Below are 17,421 nucleotides of genomic sequence, written 5' to 3'. Positions count from 1 at the left end.
GAGTAGTAAATAGTTTCAAATTATAGCTATTCTAGCTTTCATCATATGATGAAATTGTTAGCCATTTCAATTAGTTAATACTTGTTTCAATTTCAAAAGTAGCAGGTACATACATGAAAACCGTAGACTAAATACGAGTAATTAAAGTTCAAAATCATTAAGAACTAGGGTGGTGGCTAAGCTTTGATTAATTTTAAAGAGGGGCATCATTGTAATTTCAACTAACACAGAGAAGAGTAGTGCTGGTATAGACAAGCCAATAAGAAGGCCCCACGTAGTGAGTTAAATTAGCAAATTAAAAAAAATAGAGAAACGAGTGAAAGTAGTGTCTTGTGGTTGTGTATATAAATAGTAATCCATAGTTGTTGGTAGGACTCCAAGGAGGCAGGCAGCCAAATCATTTTTGTAGAAACAAGCAAACAAATTAAATTATACACTGAGAGAAACAAGAACAAAGCTAATATAATTACTAGTAATAATTAACATAATTATTACTAGTAATATATAGTATTAATATCATGGGAAGATCACCTTGTTGTGATGAACTTGGTCTCAAGAAAGGTCCATGGACTACTGAAGAAGATCAGAAGCTTGTCAATTACATCCAAAAACACGGCCATGGTAGTTGGAGAGCTCTTCCTAAACTCGCAGGTAATTATAACTAGCTAGCTATCTCTTAAAATCGTCGTGTTTGTGTTTAAAAAATGAAAATTAAATGATCCGTTAAAATTTAGGAAAACGTATATAGTGTACGTACTATTTTTCAAAGTGTGCAGGTGACTATATAAAAAAATGTGTTCATATTGTGAAGTTTGGTTTTGTTTCAGGTTTGAACAGATGTGGAAAAAGTTGTAGGTTAAGATGGACAAATTATCTAAGGCCGGATATTAAGAGAGGCAAATTCACACCCGAGGAAGAACAAACTATTCTAAATCTCCATGCTATCCTCGGTAACAAGTAAGCTTTTTTAAAACTCAAATTTTCAACTTTCTCTAGCTTATCTGGATTTTCTATTAAGCAATTTTATGATCAAAACTTGAAAGTATTTAAATTGAGAATCCTCTTTAATTTAATTTTTTAAGTTTCATTTTCCTACTTTGTCTTACATGCGTTACAGTTAGTTCTTTCAAATTTAAATTTAATAATCCTTGATTTTATAATGTGGGTACTATACATTTTATTTTTTGGGTGAAAATCTCCGTACAACCTTCTTTTTCCTAAGAGCATAATAGCTTGGAAATTAAAAATACTAACTTCCTTCGGGTATAAGGATCAAATGATATATGAAGTGTTAATGGATGTCAAATAGTATAGCTTAGTTGGTTAAAGTATTGAGAGATCGTACCCAAAATTTGGGATAAAATCTTACATACATATTATTGTCCCCGTGGCTCTCTCTACGCCAAAAGAATTATTAAAATTACTTTTTCTAATATTTTAATTTCTCATGTTTAGGTGGTCAGCAATTGCAAACCATCTACCAGGACGTACAGACAATGAAATCAAGAATTTCTGGAACACACACTTGAAGAAGAAGCTGATTCAAATGGGATTCGACCCGATGACCCACCGTCCTCGGACCGACATTTTCTCAAGCTTGCCTCACCTCATAGCCTTAGCAAACCTTAAGGAGCTAGTAGAGAACAACTCTTGGGAAGAACAAGCTGTAAGACTACAAACTGAGGTGGCTAAACTTCAGTACTTACAATACCTTTTTCAGCCACCTACTAATTATCCCATGCCTAACCTAGACATGGACACACTTAACCTTTTAAACTCTCTACCCTCAGCATTTTCTACCAAGGATAACAACAATAATTTTAACCATAACCTAAACCCGGTTTTGAATACCGCGAATTTGGATAGTCCAAACCCTTTTGATACTATTCATGATCACTTGCCAAGTCTAAAAACCTTGGAAACACCAACTAATAACTTGACCAACAAAGACAACAGTAATAATGTTATAAGTTTGGTTAATAATGATCAAGATCAAGTTGTTTTTCATCATCAGCCTTGTGAGTTTACAGTCTTAAGCAAAGGGGAGAATTCTCCGACTTCTCCTTGGCTTCCTTCTTCGCCTTCTCCACCTCCGGTAACCACCGCCGCCACCTCGGCCCCACTTATAGATGGTTGCGGCAATACTACTTCTGCTAATAGTTTCTGGCCTGATCATCTCCTCCTTGAAGATTCCTTGTTTAATGATATTCCTTAGTATAGATTTTTATTTATAATTTTCATAGCATATTTTGGATTATTTTCATTTACTGAGTCTTGTGAAAAGTTAAAGGTCTGTACTATATTTGCACCCTTAGCTTATCCCTTTTACGGTGTATTATATTTTCTAGTACAAATATACTTCTTTGAACTTCCATGATCATCGTACTATGGTGATTATATGATATATAGATAGCACATATTGTTGGTATGAATCATAAATTACTAATTAACTAAAGCAAGCAGAATTTGTCTATACTGAATTAATCAATATGTACCTCTTTTATTAATGAATCAGCATATTACATCCGTTAATTTTTAGTTGCGACAACAAAGGGGTGTGTGACTGGGTTGGACCCATCTAGCTCGTGTATACAAAGAATGCCTATGAAAATACATCCATGAATAACCTCCCTTTGCCCTAGAGAGATTAATTGCAACGAACTAAAAGCACGATTGCAACACACCGTAGATTTAATTAAAAGGGGGAAGTTTAATTTTACCACCTTGGCAAACTGTGATTCTATCTTACCTTGAACACCTTCATATCGTGTAGTATACTTTTTACATAATACAAAGAATTTTACTCATTTTACTTATTATAAATTGTTGGGATACCATTCACACTAGTAATATCTTTTGGTGCAAATTTGATCACTTAATTAGTGATTTGGTAGCAAACCACTTTTTACTTTATCTTAATAAAAGTGATTAGTCTTCCAGCTATATGCCGAGAGTAGTCTACATCATATCACACATTCACACAGTTTTGAGGTGTTAATTAATACGAGTACCACTTATAAAAAATGGAAATATGTGGTGGACTAGAAAAAGTTCATTATAGGTGAGAAGACATGAAACTTCAAGCTCGGGCAATATGTATGAGGAGACAAATATATCACGGATACGTAGTCATAATTTTAAAAAATCATGTTAAGATTTTTAATTAAATTAGCAATTTAATGTGTTGTTAATGTGGTCTAGACAATCAACAATCAACATAAAGGAGTTCAATATTTCATCTTAGATCTTCTATAAGATAAGATAGGAACTAGGGGTAGTATAACTTTTTGTTAAAGATCTACTTCGTACGTATAATTAAGTTAAATTAGGAGTAATGGAGTATATATACCTTATTGTCAAGCAATTCTCCTCAATTTCTCAAAAAAATAATTAAAGATACAAAAATTCATTTTCTCATATATCCCTTCTCATTATATATTCGTACGTATAATTAAGTATATATACGTCATAATACGACTATACGAGTGTAAAGTGTCTTCGGTGATATTAGGAATTTTACAAATTATTGTATGCGGCTGGCCACATGGAGCGGCAGAGATTACTTATAGGGTCTTACTAGTTTGGTTAGAGGTTACTTGTAGGGTGTTACTAGTTTGGTCAGGGGTTACTTATAAGGTATTACTGGTTTTGGTCAGGGTTTACTTGTAGGGTGTTACTGGTTTGGTATGGGGGTTTTGCCTGGAGTTACTTGTAGAGGTTACTCAGAATACAAGTAACACCTACAAGTAACTCCAGAATTCAAGTAACACCCACATTTAACCCTTGACAAAACCAGTAACACCCTACAAGTAACCCTTGCTACACCATGTGGCTTGCCGCACTGAAAAACCTCTGTATGAATTTTGTTTATGTTAATGCTAGTAGGAAGTGTGTAGTAAGTGTTACATACCACGTATAGTATAAATTTCCTGAATAGCTTCCGAAAATAGTCACCAACCACGATATGTTTCTTCAGTTGCTGGTAAGATGGAAAAAGCCGCAAAGATCATCATTTTTCATTGATGAAGATTCATTTAATTATCGTATAAATTTTTATACGGAGTAAGCTACTAGCTTATGACTCGGAACACTCGTATACACCTTTTACTTTATAGTAATTGGTGGTTTTTAACTTAAAAATAAAAACCTAATCTAAATGAAGACCATATTTAGAGCACTCTCACTCATGGTCAAAAATATGCCCATGAGGAGAATTTCAATGTAAAAACCCAAAAACATGTATCCCTCATGGGCAAAAAAATAAATGCCCATGAGGAAAATCAAAAATGTCCAAGGCCATAGCATTTTTGTAATGCTACAATAACTTGTGTACCCACTAATTAAATCTAAAAATAGCTATTTTGACCAATTTAACATATTTAAAAACAAAAATCAATGTTCATAATTTATTTTTATCTATAAGTAGACACCCATTTTGTTATATTTTTGTACACTTCGAAAAATCACAATTTTCTACTTAATTCGTAATTATTAAAAACTTTACTTTTGTTGTGGGTTTATTTTAACCCATGAGTGTGTGAGGACTTGTATAAAAAAAACGCCCATGAAAAAAAGTGAAAAAGAGGAGTGAGAAAGTGGGTAGAGAGAGAATGACATTTTATTTTTTTGACCATGAGTGAGAGTGGTCTTAATACCAGTTCTACAAATGATATTTAATGGAAACTTGAGCGATAAACAAGGTCAAAAGCCAACAACTATATATGGGAGTAGAACTGTAGAAGCTACTATAAGCTCGCAATAAACCTCATCAAGAGGTGAAACACAAACCCACGTATATATTTCTATGGCTTTGCTCCGTTTCTTCTCCCTACTACTATCATCGTATCATAGAGGGAGAGAAAGTTGACTCTTGCTTTAAAGTCAAAAAAGTGACGTACAAGGATCTACTAATGATCTGAAATGAGGCCCAAAGTAGTTAGGAATATACAATTTTAATTCACAATATAAAATATACGATTAATTACCTTTACATTTGTATCAGGAATTAATTTTCCGTGGTTTTCATTAGAGTATAGCGAGCGTATATATATAACCTAGCAAATAGAATCGGGCTCATGAAATAGGCCCGATAACTATACACTATACACAATAATAGGCCCTAACAGTTTGTATACTATTCACATACCTTACTTAATAATGAAACGAGATCATGGCCTATCAGCTAAAATAAGAATTCTGTGTCATACTCGTATATAGTTGTAGCAGGTTTGAATTTTCTCTCCCCTACTTTGTACGGAGTAATTTATAATGTTCTCGCAACTCATTATTGATACCAAAAAAAAAAAAAAAGACTTGTTTTATAATAATATAATCATATCATTTGATAAATTTGTCTTGATACATCTAAAAAATAAACGATGGGATTAACTGATTAAGTATTATGATTTATGATTAAGGTTGGCTATAAATCTTCATTGCATACATGAATAGGGGAAGAAAAATAGTCCAATGAGGGGAGTCAACTAGTACCAGCTAGCCAAAAATGAAGACCACAATTTGGATTTTGGAAGCCTATAATATGTTGATAATATATTAAATCAATATCTTGTGAATATGCGTTACGTTGAAAAGGCCACTATCTATGATTTGAAAACTTTTATTCGTACGGACTAAATGATTTTGCATCAAGTTAAACCGCAATAATTTGCAACAATCAACAATTTCGGATCTTTTTTGTGTTTGACTTTTGTCACCTAAGCAAAGTCAAATTAAATTAACTGCAACACCACTGAACAACTAGAATAATCATACACTTATAATGAGTATTATGAAGTAGTTATTTACATTAAAGAAAAGACCTATTGGATCAAAAAGCACTTTTAAATGCTCTTAAACGTAACCTTTTCTTTTCTATAATTCTTAGGTGTCAAGTCTGTTATGTGACCTAGCGAATTTACTAATTAATAACGTCGTATAACAATATCATAATCATGGTAATATATATTTAAAAGCTCAGTCGTCACAATTTAAAACTCGTAAAGAGTCACCAAAAGGTGGACACATAGACATAGTACATTAGTATTAGATTTCATAATATATGTTAAATAGCTGGTGATTTTCGCATTATTATTCATTGCATGGTAACCTTTAATTTATGAGTGTTGTTGAATAAAAATGTAATTCATTACTTTATTAATGGGGAAAAAGTTGTATATGATTCTTTTCGTGTCTTTAATGAAGGCAATTGATTTGATCTCCGATCCATTACTTATTTTTTATTGTACGTCGTTACACTTAATCCCCCTTCCTCCTCAATTTTATCCGTGTACTTGAGTTGATTTATACATATATGCAACTACAAATGACAAATATACCATCTACTTGTCTTTTCCTAATTGAGCATAAAATTATGTTGCTTTGGAATCTCATCCCCAAAAGTCCATTTGTTGAATTTGAGTTAAGTCAAGCTTAACCCCATGAATAAGATTAATACCTTGGCCACACACACTATTCCTTGCTTAGTTAGGTTTGTTTGTGTAGCCTTGAAAACATAATTTGGTCGTTATTTGCAATGCAACCATATCTTTATTAGCATATTTTTTAGGAAAAATTGCCCAGAATAATCCCACCTTTAGGCCGTCCGCTAAAAATAATCCCACCTTTGGATTATTTTTAAATAATCCCACCTTTATACCCACTCCGCTATAAATGGTCCCAACCGGTCATTTAACTTGTTATAACAAGTTACCATACACGTGGCAGCCTGTAATTGGTCAAAAAAAATAAATAAAAATAAAACAAATCTTTTTTTTAAAGAAGTAAAATAAATAATTAATATTTAAAACCATCAACCACCCAAGCCAACCCCAACCCCTTTCACGCAGCTCCGGCCAGCCACGCGGCTCCGGCCAGCCACGTGGCTCTAGCCATCCACGAAAACCCAGCTCCGGGGCGCGGCTTACCCCTTCCCCGGAACCACCGCCACCTGACCACCCTCTCCCTCACTCCTTCCCCCGCGAAAACCCAGCGAGCCACCGAACTCGTTCCCCGATTCCACCCCGTCGACCACCCTAGCCACCATAGCCGGCTATGCCGACCTCTGTAATACCTCGAATCGGACGCGCTGACCTCCCCCGTCTCCCGATGCCGGCCTCGCTAACCACCCCTGCTCTCGATTTCAGACGCGTTGACCTCCCCTAATTCCATCCGCGCCGATAGCTTCCGTCCTCCAAATCCGGCTGCGCTGACCTCCCCTGCCCCTGATTCCGTTCGCATCAAACTGCCCAATTGTTTCTTGAGATTTGGTTTGGTGGTTTTCGAACAGTCTTGGGTTAATGGGGTATTTTCAAAGGGGGTTTTGATTGAGGTTGGGTTGGCTGGCGTGGGATATCGAGGCGTGGTCAGGTGGCGGTGGTTTCGGGTTTGGGTGGGATGGTGGTTGGATGGTTTTGGATTTGGGTTTGGTTGGTGGTGGTGGTGGGGATGGTGATGTGGCTGAAGTGGTGGTGCTTGTTGTTTTTCTTTTTTTTTTTTAATTAATTTTTCTTTTTTAAAATTTTTTTTAGACCAATCAAGAGGCAACAAGTGTAAATTAATTTTTTTTTTGAAAAAAAAAATAACAAAAAACCTATGCAGCCGGTTACAAGTCACTTGGGACCATTTAAAGAAGATTGGCATTAAAGGTCGGATTATTAAAAAATAATCCAAAGGTGGGATTATTTTTAGCGGACGGCCCAAAGGTGGGATTATTCCGGACAATTTTTCCTATTTTTTATTCTAGGGCATTTAAATTCAAGTTACTAATTAAGCACATCTCTTTTGTCTATCTCTGTTTTATTTGATAGTCATCAATCATCATGAACCTGCAAATATATAAAAATGTCGATCAAGGTACTCTTAATGCAAAGAAGTCCACAGACTCCTCACTAATAAGCTTAGTGATGTTCCTAGACACTTTTGTGACATATAGCAAATTAAAAAGGACGGAGGGAGTAGTAGATACACGTAGATGTGGTCATTACGCCATAAATGTGTACAAAAAGCAATTTTGAATTCGAGGATGCCGAGAATGAAGCATCAATCTGTGTTTGCCTAGCTAATCTATATATTTCAATTCCAACAGTAGGTGCAATTACAGTCGTTTTCCTTATTTATTCTGACAAGAGATTGACTCCAAATAAATTAGTTATGAAAACCAGCATGTCTCATTTCCAATTTTAGTATCTTTCTCCGAATGAGAAAGTCAGTGTTTAGGCAAATCTCAACAAGGATATATGAGAGTCTGCTAGGTTTGAGGGGTAATAACAATCATACTACCAAAAGCATATTAATCTACTATGAACGATTGATAAAGCAATAGATAAACAATAAATAAGCAATAAATAAACAATGAGAATTCAACTATGTAAAGAGAATAAGTTCAGAAATACAATACTGAGCAAGGACAAGCCTCCTTCTTCAGTAGGGATGAAGCTCTGTAGGTAAAAGTAGAGTAATTCTATTATATTTAGAGTATGCGTGTGTATATGAATCCTGAAAATGTCTAATTACACTTATTTATACCTAGGGATCTCTAGGGTTTACAAATATCTTCAGAATATATTCAAAATGAGGAAGATCTTCTTGATTTATCTTCTTCCCTGTTCTGTAGGTGTATCTTTGGCAAGTATCTTCTTGATTGATATGAATGATGCTGCTTTCCTTGTTTACTCTAATCAAGCCGTTTTGCTCATTTTTGCTGAACCATTGGTCTCGGATTGATGCCCTAAATGTAATGGGTCGTATTATAATACAGGCCCAACAGTCAGAAGACTACCTAGTGTCGTGCCATACTTGATCAATTAATCTACGTACGAGTATAATTTATGAGTAAACTGCTATTGGAGTAAGTGATTAATTAAGTTGTTATGAATAATTATGTACTGCAAATATAATTAAGGTCTTTTATTTTAATGGAAATTCACATTTCGTGCATGCAGAATGCAGGGAAGTATCATGTTTGAATCTTTATTTTGACTATCCGGTCAAAAATAATTATCTATCCCGTAAAGGAAATGTAGATGGTATATTTGTTTGCATAATATTTCATTTTGAGTCATCCTTTGAAAGTTGCTCCATTTACTCCAATTTCATACATTCATAAAAGTGAAATTAAACAAGATATTCAAAAGAGAAAATACGAAATACAAGTTTATCACCTTGATTAAATACATTTTACTCATAATCAAACAAAAGAGGACGGAGGGAGTATAATAATATCGGGTCAAAAAAAACATGGAGGCCAAGTAACATTGTGGTCTATAGCAAAGTTGTAAGGCCCAACATCCAAGGCCCTAAAAAACACAACTGAAAAAAGACGAACGATAAGCCGATCGACCCTCGCTCTCAACGCTATCTCACTGCTGCCGGCATAATCTTCGCCGGCACCACCGTCTACGTCGCTTTCCTGGTAAGTCTCGTTTATCTGCTCTGTCATTGCGTTTTTTTTTTTTTTTTTTTTTTTGTTTTGTTTATATTCTTTCATTTGTGACTTCACTGGAATTTTGCCTTTGTGTTTGACTCTTACGATTAATGAACAACAAACTATAGCATAATCAACAAATTTGTGGCAGCAATTTGTTTATAAATTGGATAATCCACAAAATTTTATCAGCATCTTGTATTTGTAAACATTATTACGCGCAGTTACAATTTATCTCTTGTTGATTTTTAATCAATTGTTGTTCAAGGTAGTGTATAATTGAAGAACCCTTGAATAATCGAGGAAATTGTGACATTAATTGACTATTGATTACTTGTTTCTCATGAATACATACTTTGGTATGATTATAAGTGATATATATTAATACATGATTTTGTAATTGTTGATTAATGAATGATTGTTGTTCATGGTAGCATGTTATTTAGATATTGTTCGTGTATTTTAATGACTATCTTTAATGGTAACTTTTGGTTAATATTTCATGCATAATTGCAATAACAGTTTGTTATCATCAATGGCTGTCACAACGTCTTCAATGGAGTCCCTAATCCTTCAACTTCACGACATATCCGCTGTTAAATTTGACAATTTCAAGCTGAAATCTGGTATAGCCTCTCCAGTCTATATAGACCTCCGTTTAATTGTGTCCTACCCTAAACTCCTCTCACAAATCTCTCAAACCCTCATTTCTGCCGTTGGCTCTGCCTCGCCCCCTGCATCCTTTGATGTCATCTGTGGTGTTCCTTACACTGCCCTTCCTATTGCCACTGGAGTTTCGGTTGCTAACAACATTCCCATGCTCATGCGCCGTAAAGAGGTTAAGTCATATGGAACTGGCAAAGCCATTGAAGGTGTTTTTCGTCCCTCCCAAACTTGCCTCATTATTGAAGACCTTGTTACTAGTGGTGCATCTGTTCTTGAGACGGCTGCTCCATTGAGAGATTTTGGCCTCAAGGTTACTGACGCTGTTGTTTTGATTGATAGGTGAGCTCTTTTTAAAGAAATAAAAACAAAATGGGATTAGAAGATTTCTTATCTTCATGTGGATATTAGTTGTCATGTACGTTTTTGGACCATCCCAATTTAGCTGCAACATCGGTTTTTCTAATTTGTGCCAATAACATTTGTGACAACTAAATTGGGATGGAGGGTGTACTTTGTATATTTTCTTTAGTTATGTTATGAAATTCGTTGGGGGCACACTAGACTATAAATTTTGTTAATGGCTAATGTACGTGGATATTGGCATATTAGGGAACAGGGAGGAAGAGAGAATTTGGCAGAAAATGGGATAAGATTGCACTCCTTATTGAAGCTGAGTGAGATGGTTGGAGTTTTGAGGAGGTTGGGTAAGGTGGAAAAAGAAACAGAGAATATGGTGTTGAAGTTTATCAGAGAAAATAAGGTTTCTGTGCCAAATGTGGGGATAGAGAGAGTTGTGGGATCAAAAATGGCCTACGGGGAGAGGGCCAAGTTAGCTAAAAATGAAACTGGTAGAAGATTGTTTGAGATAATGGTAAACAAGAAGACGAATTTGTGCTTGGCTGCTGATGTTGGTACAGCTGCTGAGTTACTAGACCTGGCTGATAAGGTGATAATTTCTAGCTTTTGCATATGTTTGAACTCTAAAGCTAACACCCTACATTAGTACATTTTTCTTATGCAGTCTAGGGTGGATTAAATGTTAAGTCATAAATTAATGCCAGTAGCTGTATTTTAATCTTAATAGTAAAGAATTTATCATACTTAGGCCATTTAGCAATCTCTAAGGCCATGCTTATAGTCATTTCACTTGACCTGTTTGCTCACTGTGTTGTAGGTAGGACCAGAGATCTGCTTACTGAAAACTCATGTTGATATATTGCCTGATTTCACCCCAGACTTTGGTACAAAACTTCGATCGGTATGTTTTGATCTATCTTCATTGTTTATCCTAGTTTTATACTCCCTCCGTCCCAAAAAGAACGACCCATTTGGGTTGATTACGCGGGTATTAAGGAAGTTAAGTAAAAAGAAGTAAAAGTATATTGGAAAGATAAATTTACATGGGGTTTGTAAAAAAATAGAGAGAGAAAGTAATAAAATAACATGGAAAATCAAATTTTTATATGGGGAAGCTAATTTTGCACAAATATTGTAGCAAATTGGTGGGTGTTTTAATGCAAATGGGTCATTCTTTTTGGGACAAAGTTTTGGCCAAATGGGTCGTTCCTTTTGGGACGGAGGGAGTACATTTTATCTCCCAGATTTGTTGCCACATACCATCATCACTCAGTAACCTGTTCCCACATATCCAAGCTATTATGACTATGTGATCCATGTTTATTTGGACTTCATGAGATACACAATACACACATTGAAGCTCATGAAGAAGTCTTCAGTTAACAGGATCAGCTGCATTAGTTTTTGCCCTTTTGCCATGGAATTGACTTCAAAATGTCTATTTCTGTTTCCACATTTTGGTGCTTAAATTTTTATCATCGCTATTTTCGCATTATGTGTGCCACTTCTTGTTTCTCATGCAACTGTTTCGTCACTTTGGTAAATGAACTTGACAGGTTGCAGACAAGCACAATTTTCTTATTTTTGAAGATCGTAAGTTTGCTGACATTGGCAACACTGTAACTATGCAATATGAAGGGTAATGGACCTAACTTTTACTGTGTTTTAAAATGAATTTTTTCAGTTTTCTTTCACTGTCTCCTCCGAGCTTATCAATTTTCTTGTTTCAGAGGTGTTTATCACATTTTGGATTGGGCTGACATTGTCAATGCTCACATTATATCTGGCCCTGGGATTGTGGATGGTCTAAAATTGAAGGTTTGCTTTCTCGAACATGAATATTTAGAATGTCTTGTTTTTAAACTGATAGAATCCTTCCAATCTTGAATTTTAGGGCTTGCCTCGTGGCAGGGGGCTCTTGCTGTTGGCTGAAATGAGCTCTGCTGGTAACCTTGCTACAGGAGATTACACAGCAGCAGCGGCAAAGATTGCTGAGGATCACTCTAATTTTGTCATAGGTTTCATCTCGGTTAATCCAGCATCTTGGAAATGTGGACCTGTCAACCCAGCCCTTATTCATGCTACACCTGGAGTTCAAATGGTGATTGGTGGTGATGCCCTTGGACAGCAGTACAACACTCCCTATTCAGTATGTTGCTTTTTTTCCCCCTAATTTCTCAAATTTGGGTACAGATTTTTCAAATGGAACTCATAAATGCTGAGAGAGTATTAGCTTCTAAGTTAGATTAAGTACTTGCAAATTTAGTTGACTGAAGTGGTTTCCTGTTGTGCTAAAAGGATTCCTATGTATGTCCAGCTGCTTTATATGTGAGACCATGTGTTTGATATTAAACTGGTTACATTGTTGCAGGTTATCCATGATAGAGGTAGTGACATAATAATTGTTGGTCGTGGGATCATTAAAGCAGCGAATCCCAGAGAGGCTGCTCGTGAATATCGACGTCAAGGATGGAATGCATATTTGGCCAAATGCACATGAGATAAACAGGTATTTTTGTAGTTTCTCAGTTTTGCATAGCTTTTAATATTATTTATGGAAGTCTGGAAAGTTCTAGACACATTGGTTTAACAACAGGGTTCAAATATGTTCTAGGCTTCTTGTTAGGCAATAGATTTGGCAAAGTGTTCCGTAGCTTCTGTTTTGTTTTCACGAGTGATAGTTTTGACAATTGTAGCACCAAAAAAGAGGATCTGGACATTATTCTGGTAAATGTGAGATTTTGAGCGTTGAAGTGGATGCTTGGAAAAGGAAAAAGTAAAAGGGAGAGGCTGGAAAAATATTGGCTGGGTGGATGAAGAAAAGGGAAGCAAACTTGAACTTTTGAAGGGAATACAGACTGAAATAAAGGCAATCTTAAAAAGAATGAAAGTTGGTGCAGGTTTAATAAGAGAAGTGGTAGTTCGAACCAACTCGTAGGAAGCAATAAGAGCACTCAAATCAAATTACACCCAAAAGCTGAGGACAGAGTTGGAAGACTTGCATATTCTTCTGGTTGTTTCTGCTGCTCAAAAGTAATAAGTTGTTATGGCTGATGAATCAACAAGCTCAGTCGAGTGATTATGACTAGAGAACGGGAGTTAGTTGTCTCCCTTTGTCCTGTGTTGTCCACGAAAGAAACAAAAGAAATGTAATAAGTTGGGTTGCGATTATCTCTCATTGTGACAAACCAGTTACCATCATGAGTTATTCACTTGTGGAAAATCAGGTAGCAATATTACTCCATTTTGTTGTTACGTCCCAGAGCCCCTGTTTCGCAGAATTAACAGAATTACATGTTTGTAGGCTACAGTTAGTGATTAAAATTTCAATTCTTTGAATTTATGGAGTTGGATGTAAACATGGATCCATTTTGTGTACTTAAATTCTTAATCATCAGGCATGTCATTGTCCAATATTCTTTTCCAAATGCTAAAACTTTCCTTGTCATTATGTCGATGATGTAATGATTCCCATTATTCCGGAGTATGTGTTTGTTATCTTCTATACATTGTCAAGTGGAAGCACGGACACACGATTGTTGACAACCTAAGATAACTCCATAAAGCTTCAACTCAACTTTCTTGAATTTTGTTGAACTAAAATGTCTTAAATTGGCACCATAGCTCAACTTTTAAAATTCTCTTTTTGACATACGGAATAATTGTTTGTTTGGTTGACATAAAAAATGCGATTCACTACGAGTAATAGAGTAAAAAAGAACGAGTAAACATCAAAACACCATAAACCCCACCTTTTCAACCTTCCCAACATTTCCAATCACAAATATTTTCAAGCTCACCACAAATTTAGAAAATGACAGATCCCATCCACCCCCTCCACCTTCCACCACCGGAATACACCGCCTCGAGCGATCCACTAACCAACCTCTCAGCGATCCGCAACCGAGTCGACTCACTGAGTCACATCCTATCCAACTCGGTCAACGGCACCGCCCCGATCTCAAAAACTCAATCAGACACAATCTCCGCCGAGCTGACCTCCGCCATCCACTCCATCGTCGTCAACGGAGCCGCCCTCCTCACCACCACCGCCACCTCATCCTCCCCGATCCACGTGGACGGCGACGATCTTGAGATCGTTGAGCTAGACGTGATGGAATTAACGGCTGAACACTCCCACACGTGTCAAATTTGCGGGAAAGGATTCAAGCGAGACGCCAACCTACGGATGCATATGCGAGCTCACGGTGACGAGTATAAGACCATCGAGTCTTTATCGAAGCCAGATAAACACAAATACTCCGACAATTATGGTCGGAAAATGAGATTCTCATGTCCTTATGCTGGGTGTATCAGGAACAAAAGACACAAGGAGTTTAGACCGTTGAAATCGGTTATTTGTGTGAAGAATCATTTTAAGAGGAGTCATTGTCCCAAGAAGTTTCCGTGTCTTGGGTGTAAGAAGAAGCGGTTTTCCGTGTTGGCGGATTTGAAGTGTCATATGAAAAATTGTGCTGCGGCGACAGCGGTGATGGTGGAGGAGAGTTGTAAGTGTTCATTTGGGAGGATGTTTTCGAGGAAAGATGAGTTGTTTGAGCATATGTCATCGTTTGAAGGGCATATGCCAGTTGCGGAAGATAGTAATAACTTTAATGTTGTAGAGGAAGAAGAACAGGATGGTTTCGGATTCGGATTCGGATTGATTGAGGATGATCAATGTTTGCAAGAGATGGATTGTTTGTGGTCTTCTTTTGAGGAGGAGGGTTTGCTCCATTTTTCATGATTTTCTTGTGTTCTTCTATTTTTTACTCTGTTTTGTACTTTTGTTCTGTTTTTATGATTGTTATTCAAATTATAGTTATATACTTATTTTCCCTCTTTCCATTCTATAATGAATGGGGTTGAAGTTAATTTTATGATCTCCATATTTGACCTTCCGCAATTAATTTACCCTGTTTTTTTTATTGATATGGACTTTTCTTATCTAACTAATACATGGAAGGTTGGTCAATTACCCCTTTCAATGAAATGTACGGTTGTTTCAATTGACACTTTGACTCGAACTTAAGAGTTTGGAGATATTTCTATTGAAAAGGAGGGCTTCATGTTATACACTAGGGTTTTTGAAACTAAGCCTGCTCCTGCTAAGACTTTTACACAATATAATGATCAAGCTCGTCATATATGGCATCAGCCCGGGGTCGTATTAGCTGACGCCATTGTTAATGCATTCAGTTTGCTCACGGGAAAAATATTCAAGTATAGTGCCTTTCATTTGAATGAACAAGTGATAATGTTTCCCAAACAACCACCTAAGTCAACCTCACATTTTCTTCACTTTTCATCTTCATTCATGCCAGCTGGTTTTCTTGGTACTCAATAATTTACTCATATTATCCTACTTTTTTAGCTTTGAATTTATTGAATTCATGTTTACTTTTGTTAAATCTTCAATTCATAATTACTGCTGTAATGTTTAGAATTTAGCTACTCTTACTGCAAGACCTCCCCTGTTTCAGTTGGAAATAAAATTCATTGGTGTTAAACTGCCCGTTCTACTGGTAAATCACTCCTGTAATTCTGCGAGAAAAATCTGGTACTCCAATACATACACTCTACGACATAAGTATGTGTCCAAATGTCCGATGCAACCTTGTAATTTTGGAATATAATTTCGATCAAGTAAAACTTGCATATACTTTGTAATACTCGTATATTTTCTTGACCAAATGACCAGGGACTACTTTTTGACATTCATCCAATGTGCACGTACGCCTAGTTACTCTGGTCAAGCACATCAAATAAACACACAGCAACATTTGAAATGCTGACTTGTAAAATTCAATGATTTCAGGAAGGAGTGAATGAATGATATACTATTATTGCTTATCACGAGAATGTTATTGCATAAAATTTCAGAAAATCTGATTTTCAATTCAACTAATTTGATTCTTTGCATAACCCGTGAATTTCATAGAGAAAATTCAACCTGATTTTCTCTGTAAACATGCATATATATACACACATGTACGAACACATGCATATACTCATCCTTCAATTACAACTTCATAGCAAATTTATCAATCAGATTTAACCTTAGTCAAAAACTCAACCGAAAGAACATAATATGTCGATTTCCTTAGAAGCATTGGCAATGGCAGGAGAAGATTATGCTAGCTTTGGCTTAGAAACTGGAGAATGGGAGCGCGCCGACTTAGAGGAAACACCAGCCCACCTCCTGGCTGCTGATGAAGATGAGCAACAATGTTGCAGTTTCATTAATTACAATAACACTAATGATAAGGAGAAATTTCAAGTATTGAGAGGCAACTTGAAGCTAAGAGTGTTAATAATGATGATTACAGCTATTATTAGGCTAACGATGCTCATAAGAGTGGACAACATCTTGTGAGATAAACATCACTATAATGCATTCCTCCATGTTTTGCAAGAGTTAGAACTCAAGATAAGCTAGACTGAGTTAAGTATTGCAAGATTTGCAACTCAAGCTGGCCTAAATTTTGCTTGTTAATATAACTTATTGTGAATTAATAAAGCATTTCTTGATTTTTACACCACTCATTCATTCATTTTTGTTTGTCCCATTTGCCTTTTTATTCGTTATATTTTTTGAACATCAATCAATATCTTCACCTAAGCAATGTAATAAATTACGGAGTATATAAAATTGATATTATAAAACTACTAACAAGATCAATCCCATGTGATTAAAATAGTGTATTATACTTTTAATTGTTGAGAATTATATACTTTCTTAGATCTAGAATGATAGAGGATGAGATGATTTCCATGGATGTCATGAAGTCATGAGACCCCAGAACGCCACTTAGGTGGTTAAAATCATCTATTTTTCCTATTAAAACAGTATCAATTTAGCTAGTTATGAATGTGATTCTCATCGTTAACTGAATGCTATCCCGACACTTTGTGTGACCGACTAGTTGTTATTCGTTGGGCCTTTGCACGGTGCATCCCTTACTTTTACTTAAGTTTTC

The 17,421-nt window shown here is 35.9% G+C and overlaps 3 protein-coding genes across 7 annotated transcripts; all 3 read left to right on the top strand.

Annotated features, from left to right (window-relative positions):
- Positions 1–393: 393 nt before the first annotated feature.
- LOC145601933 (transcription factor MYB92-like) lies at positions 394–2,407 on the top strand. The gene is made up of 3 exons (XM_081658023.1): positions 394–651; positions 828–957; positions 1,456–2,407. Exons 1-3 carry the CDS (start codon positions 519–521, stop codon positions 2,213–2,215), a joined length of 1,023 nt encoding a protein of 340 aa, XP_081514149.1. The 5' UTR covers positions 394–518; the 3' UTR covers positions 2,216–2,407.
- Positions 2,408–9,259: 6,852 nt separating this feature from the next.
- On the top strand, positions 9,260–13,858 carry LOC145601265 (uridine 5'-monophosphate synthase-like). Of its 5 annotated transcripts, none has more exons than XM_081657246.1 (9): positions 9,260–9,409; positions 9,944–10,426; positions 10,697–11,033; positions 11,262–11,345; positions 12,001–12,083; positions 12,175–12,262; positions 12,339–12,593; positions 12,816–12,953; positions 13,345–13,858. In XM_081657246.1, exons 2-8 carry the CDS (start codon positions 9,957–9,959, stop codon positions 12,942–12,944), a joined length of 1,446 nt encoding a protein of 481 aa, XP_081513372.1. In that variant the 5' UTR covers positions 9,260–9,409; positions 9,944–9,956; the 3' UTR covers positions 12,945–12,953; positions 13,345–13,858. The 5 variants fall into 5 exon arrangements, with proteins under 5 accessions (XP_081513372.1, XP_081513373.1, XP_081513368.1 ...); XM_081657247.1 differs by having other exon boundaries at positions 13,336–13,858; XM_081657242.1 differs by having other exon boundaries at positions 13,141–13,858.
- A 193-nt stretch (positions 13,859–14,051) lies between these two features.
- LOC145602638 (protein SENSITIVE TO PROTON RHIZOTOXICITY 2-like) lies at positions 14,052–15,342 on the top strand. Its single transcript, XM_081658809.1, has one exon. It carries the CDS (start codon positions 14,259–14,261, stop codon positions 15,186–15,188), a length of 930 nt encoding a protein of 309 aa, XP_081514935.1. The 5' UTR covers positions 14,052–14,258; the 3' UTR covers positions 15,189–15,342.
- The last annotated feature ends 2,079 nt before the right edge of the window (positions 15,343–17,421 follow it).

The sequence above is a fragment of the Chenopodium album genome, chromosome 21 (assembly GCF_948465745.1).
Source record: "Chenopodium album chromosome 21, dcCheAlbu1.1, whole genome shotgun sequence".
Taxonomy (NCBI): Eukaryota; Viridiplantae; Streptophyta; class Magnoliopsida; order Caryophyllales; family Amaranthaceae; genus Chenopodium; species Chenopodium album.
Note: the sequence above shows the minus strand (reverse complement) of the source record. Positions and strands in the feature narration are given on the sequence as shown.

Bases quoted from the DNA above. Each gene is read 5' to 3' on its own strand.
- LOC145601933 (XM_081658023.1), top strand. From the start codon at position 519: ATGGGAAGATCACCTTGTTGTGATGAACTTGGTCTCAAGAAAGGTCCA. The intron at 652-827 runs GTAATTATAACT...GTTTTGTTTCAG, and splicing joins AGCTCTTCCTAAACTCGCAG to GTTTGAACAGATGTGGAAAA. The intron at 958-1,455 runs GTAAGCTTTTTT...TCTCATGTTTAG, and splicing joins CATGCTATCCTCGGTAACAA to GTGGTCAGCAATTGCAAACC.
- LOC145601265 (XM_081657246.1), top strand. From the start codon at position 9,957: ATGGCTGTCACAACGTCTTCAATGGAGTCCCTAATCCTTCAACTTCAC. The intron at 11,346-12,000 runs GTATGTTTTGAT...TGAACTTGACAG, and splicing joins TTGGTACAAAACTTCGATCG to GTTGCAGACAAGCACAATTT. The intron at 12,263-12,338 runs GTTTGCTTTCTC...CTTGAATTTTAG, and splicing joins TGGATGGTCTAAAATTGAAG to GGCTTGCCTCGTGGCAGGGG.
- LOC145602638 (XM_081658809.1), top strand. From the start codon at position 14,259: ATGACAGATCCCATCCACCCCCTCCACCTTCCACCACCGGAATACACC.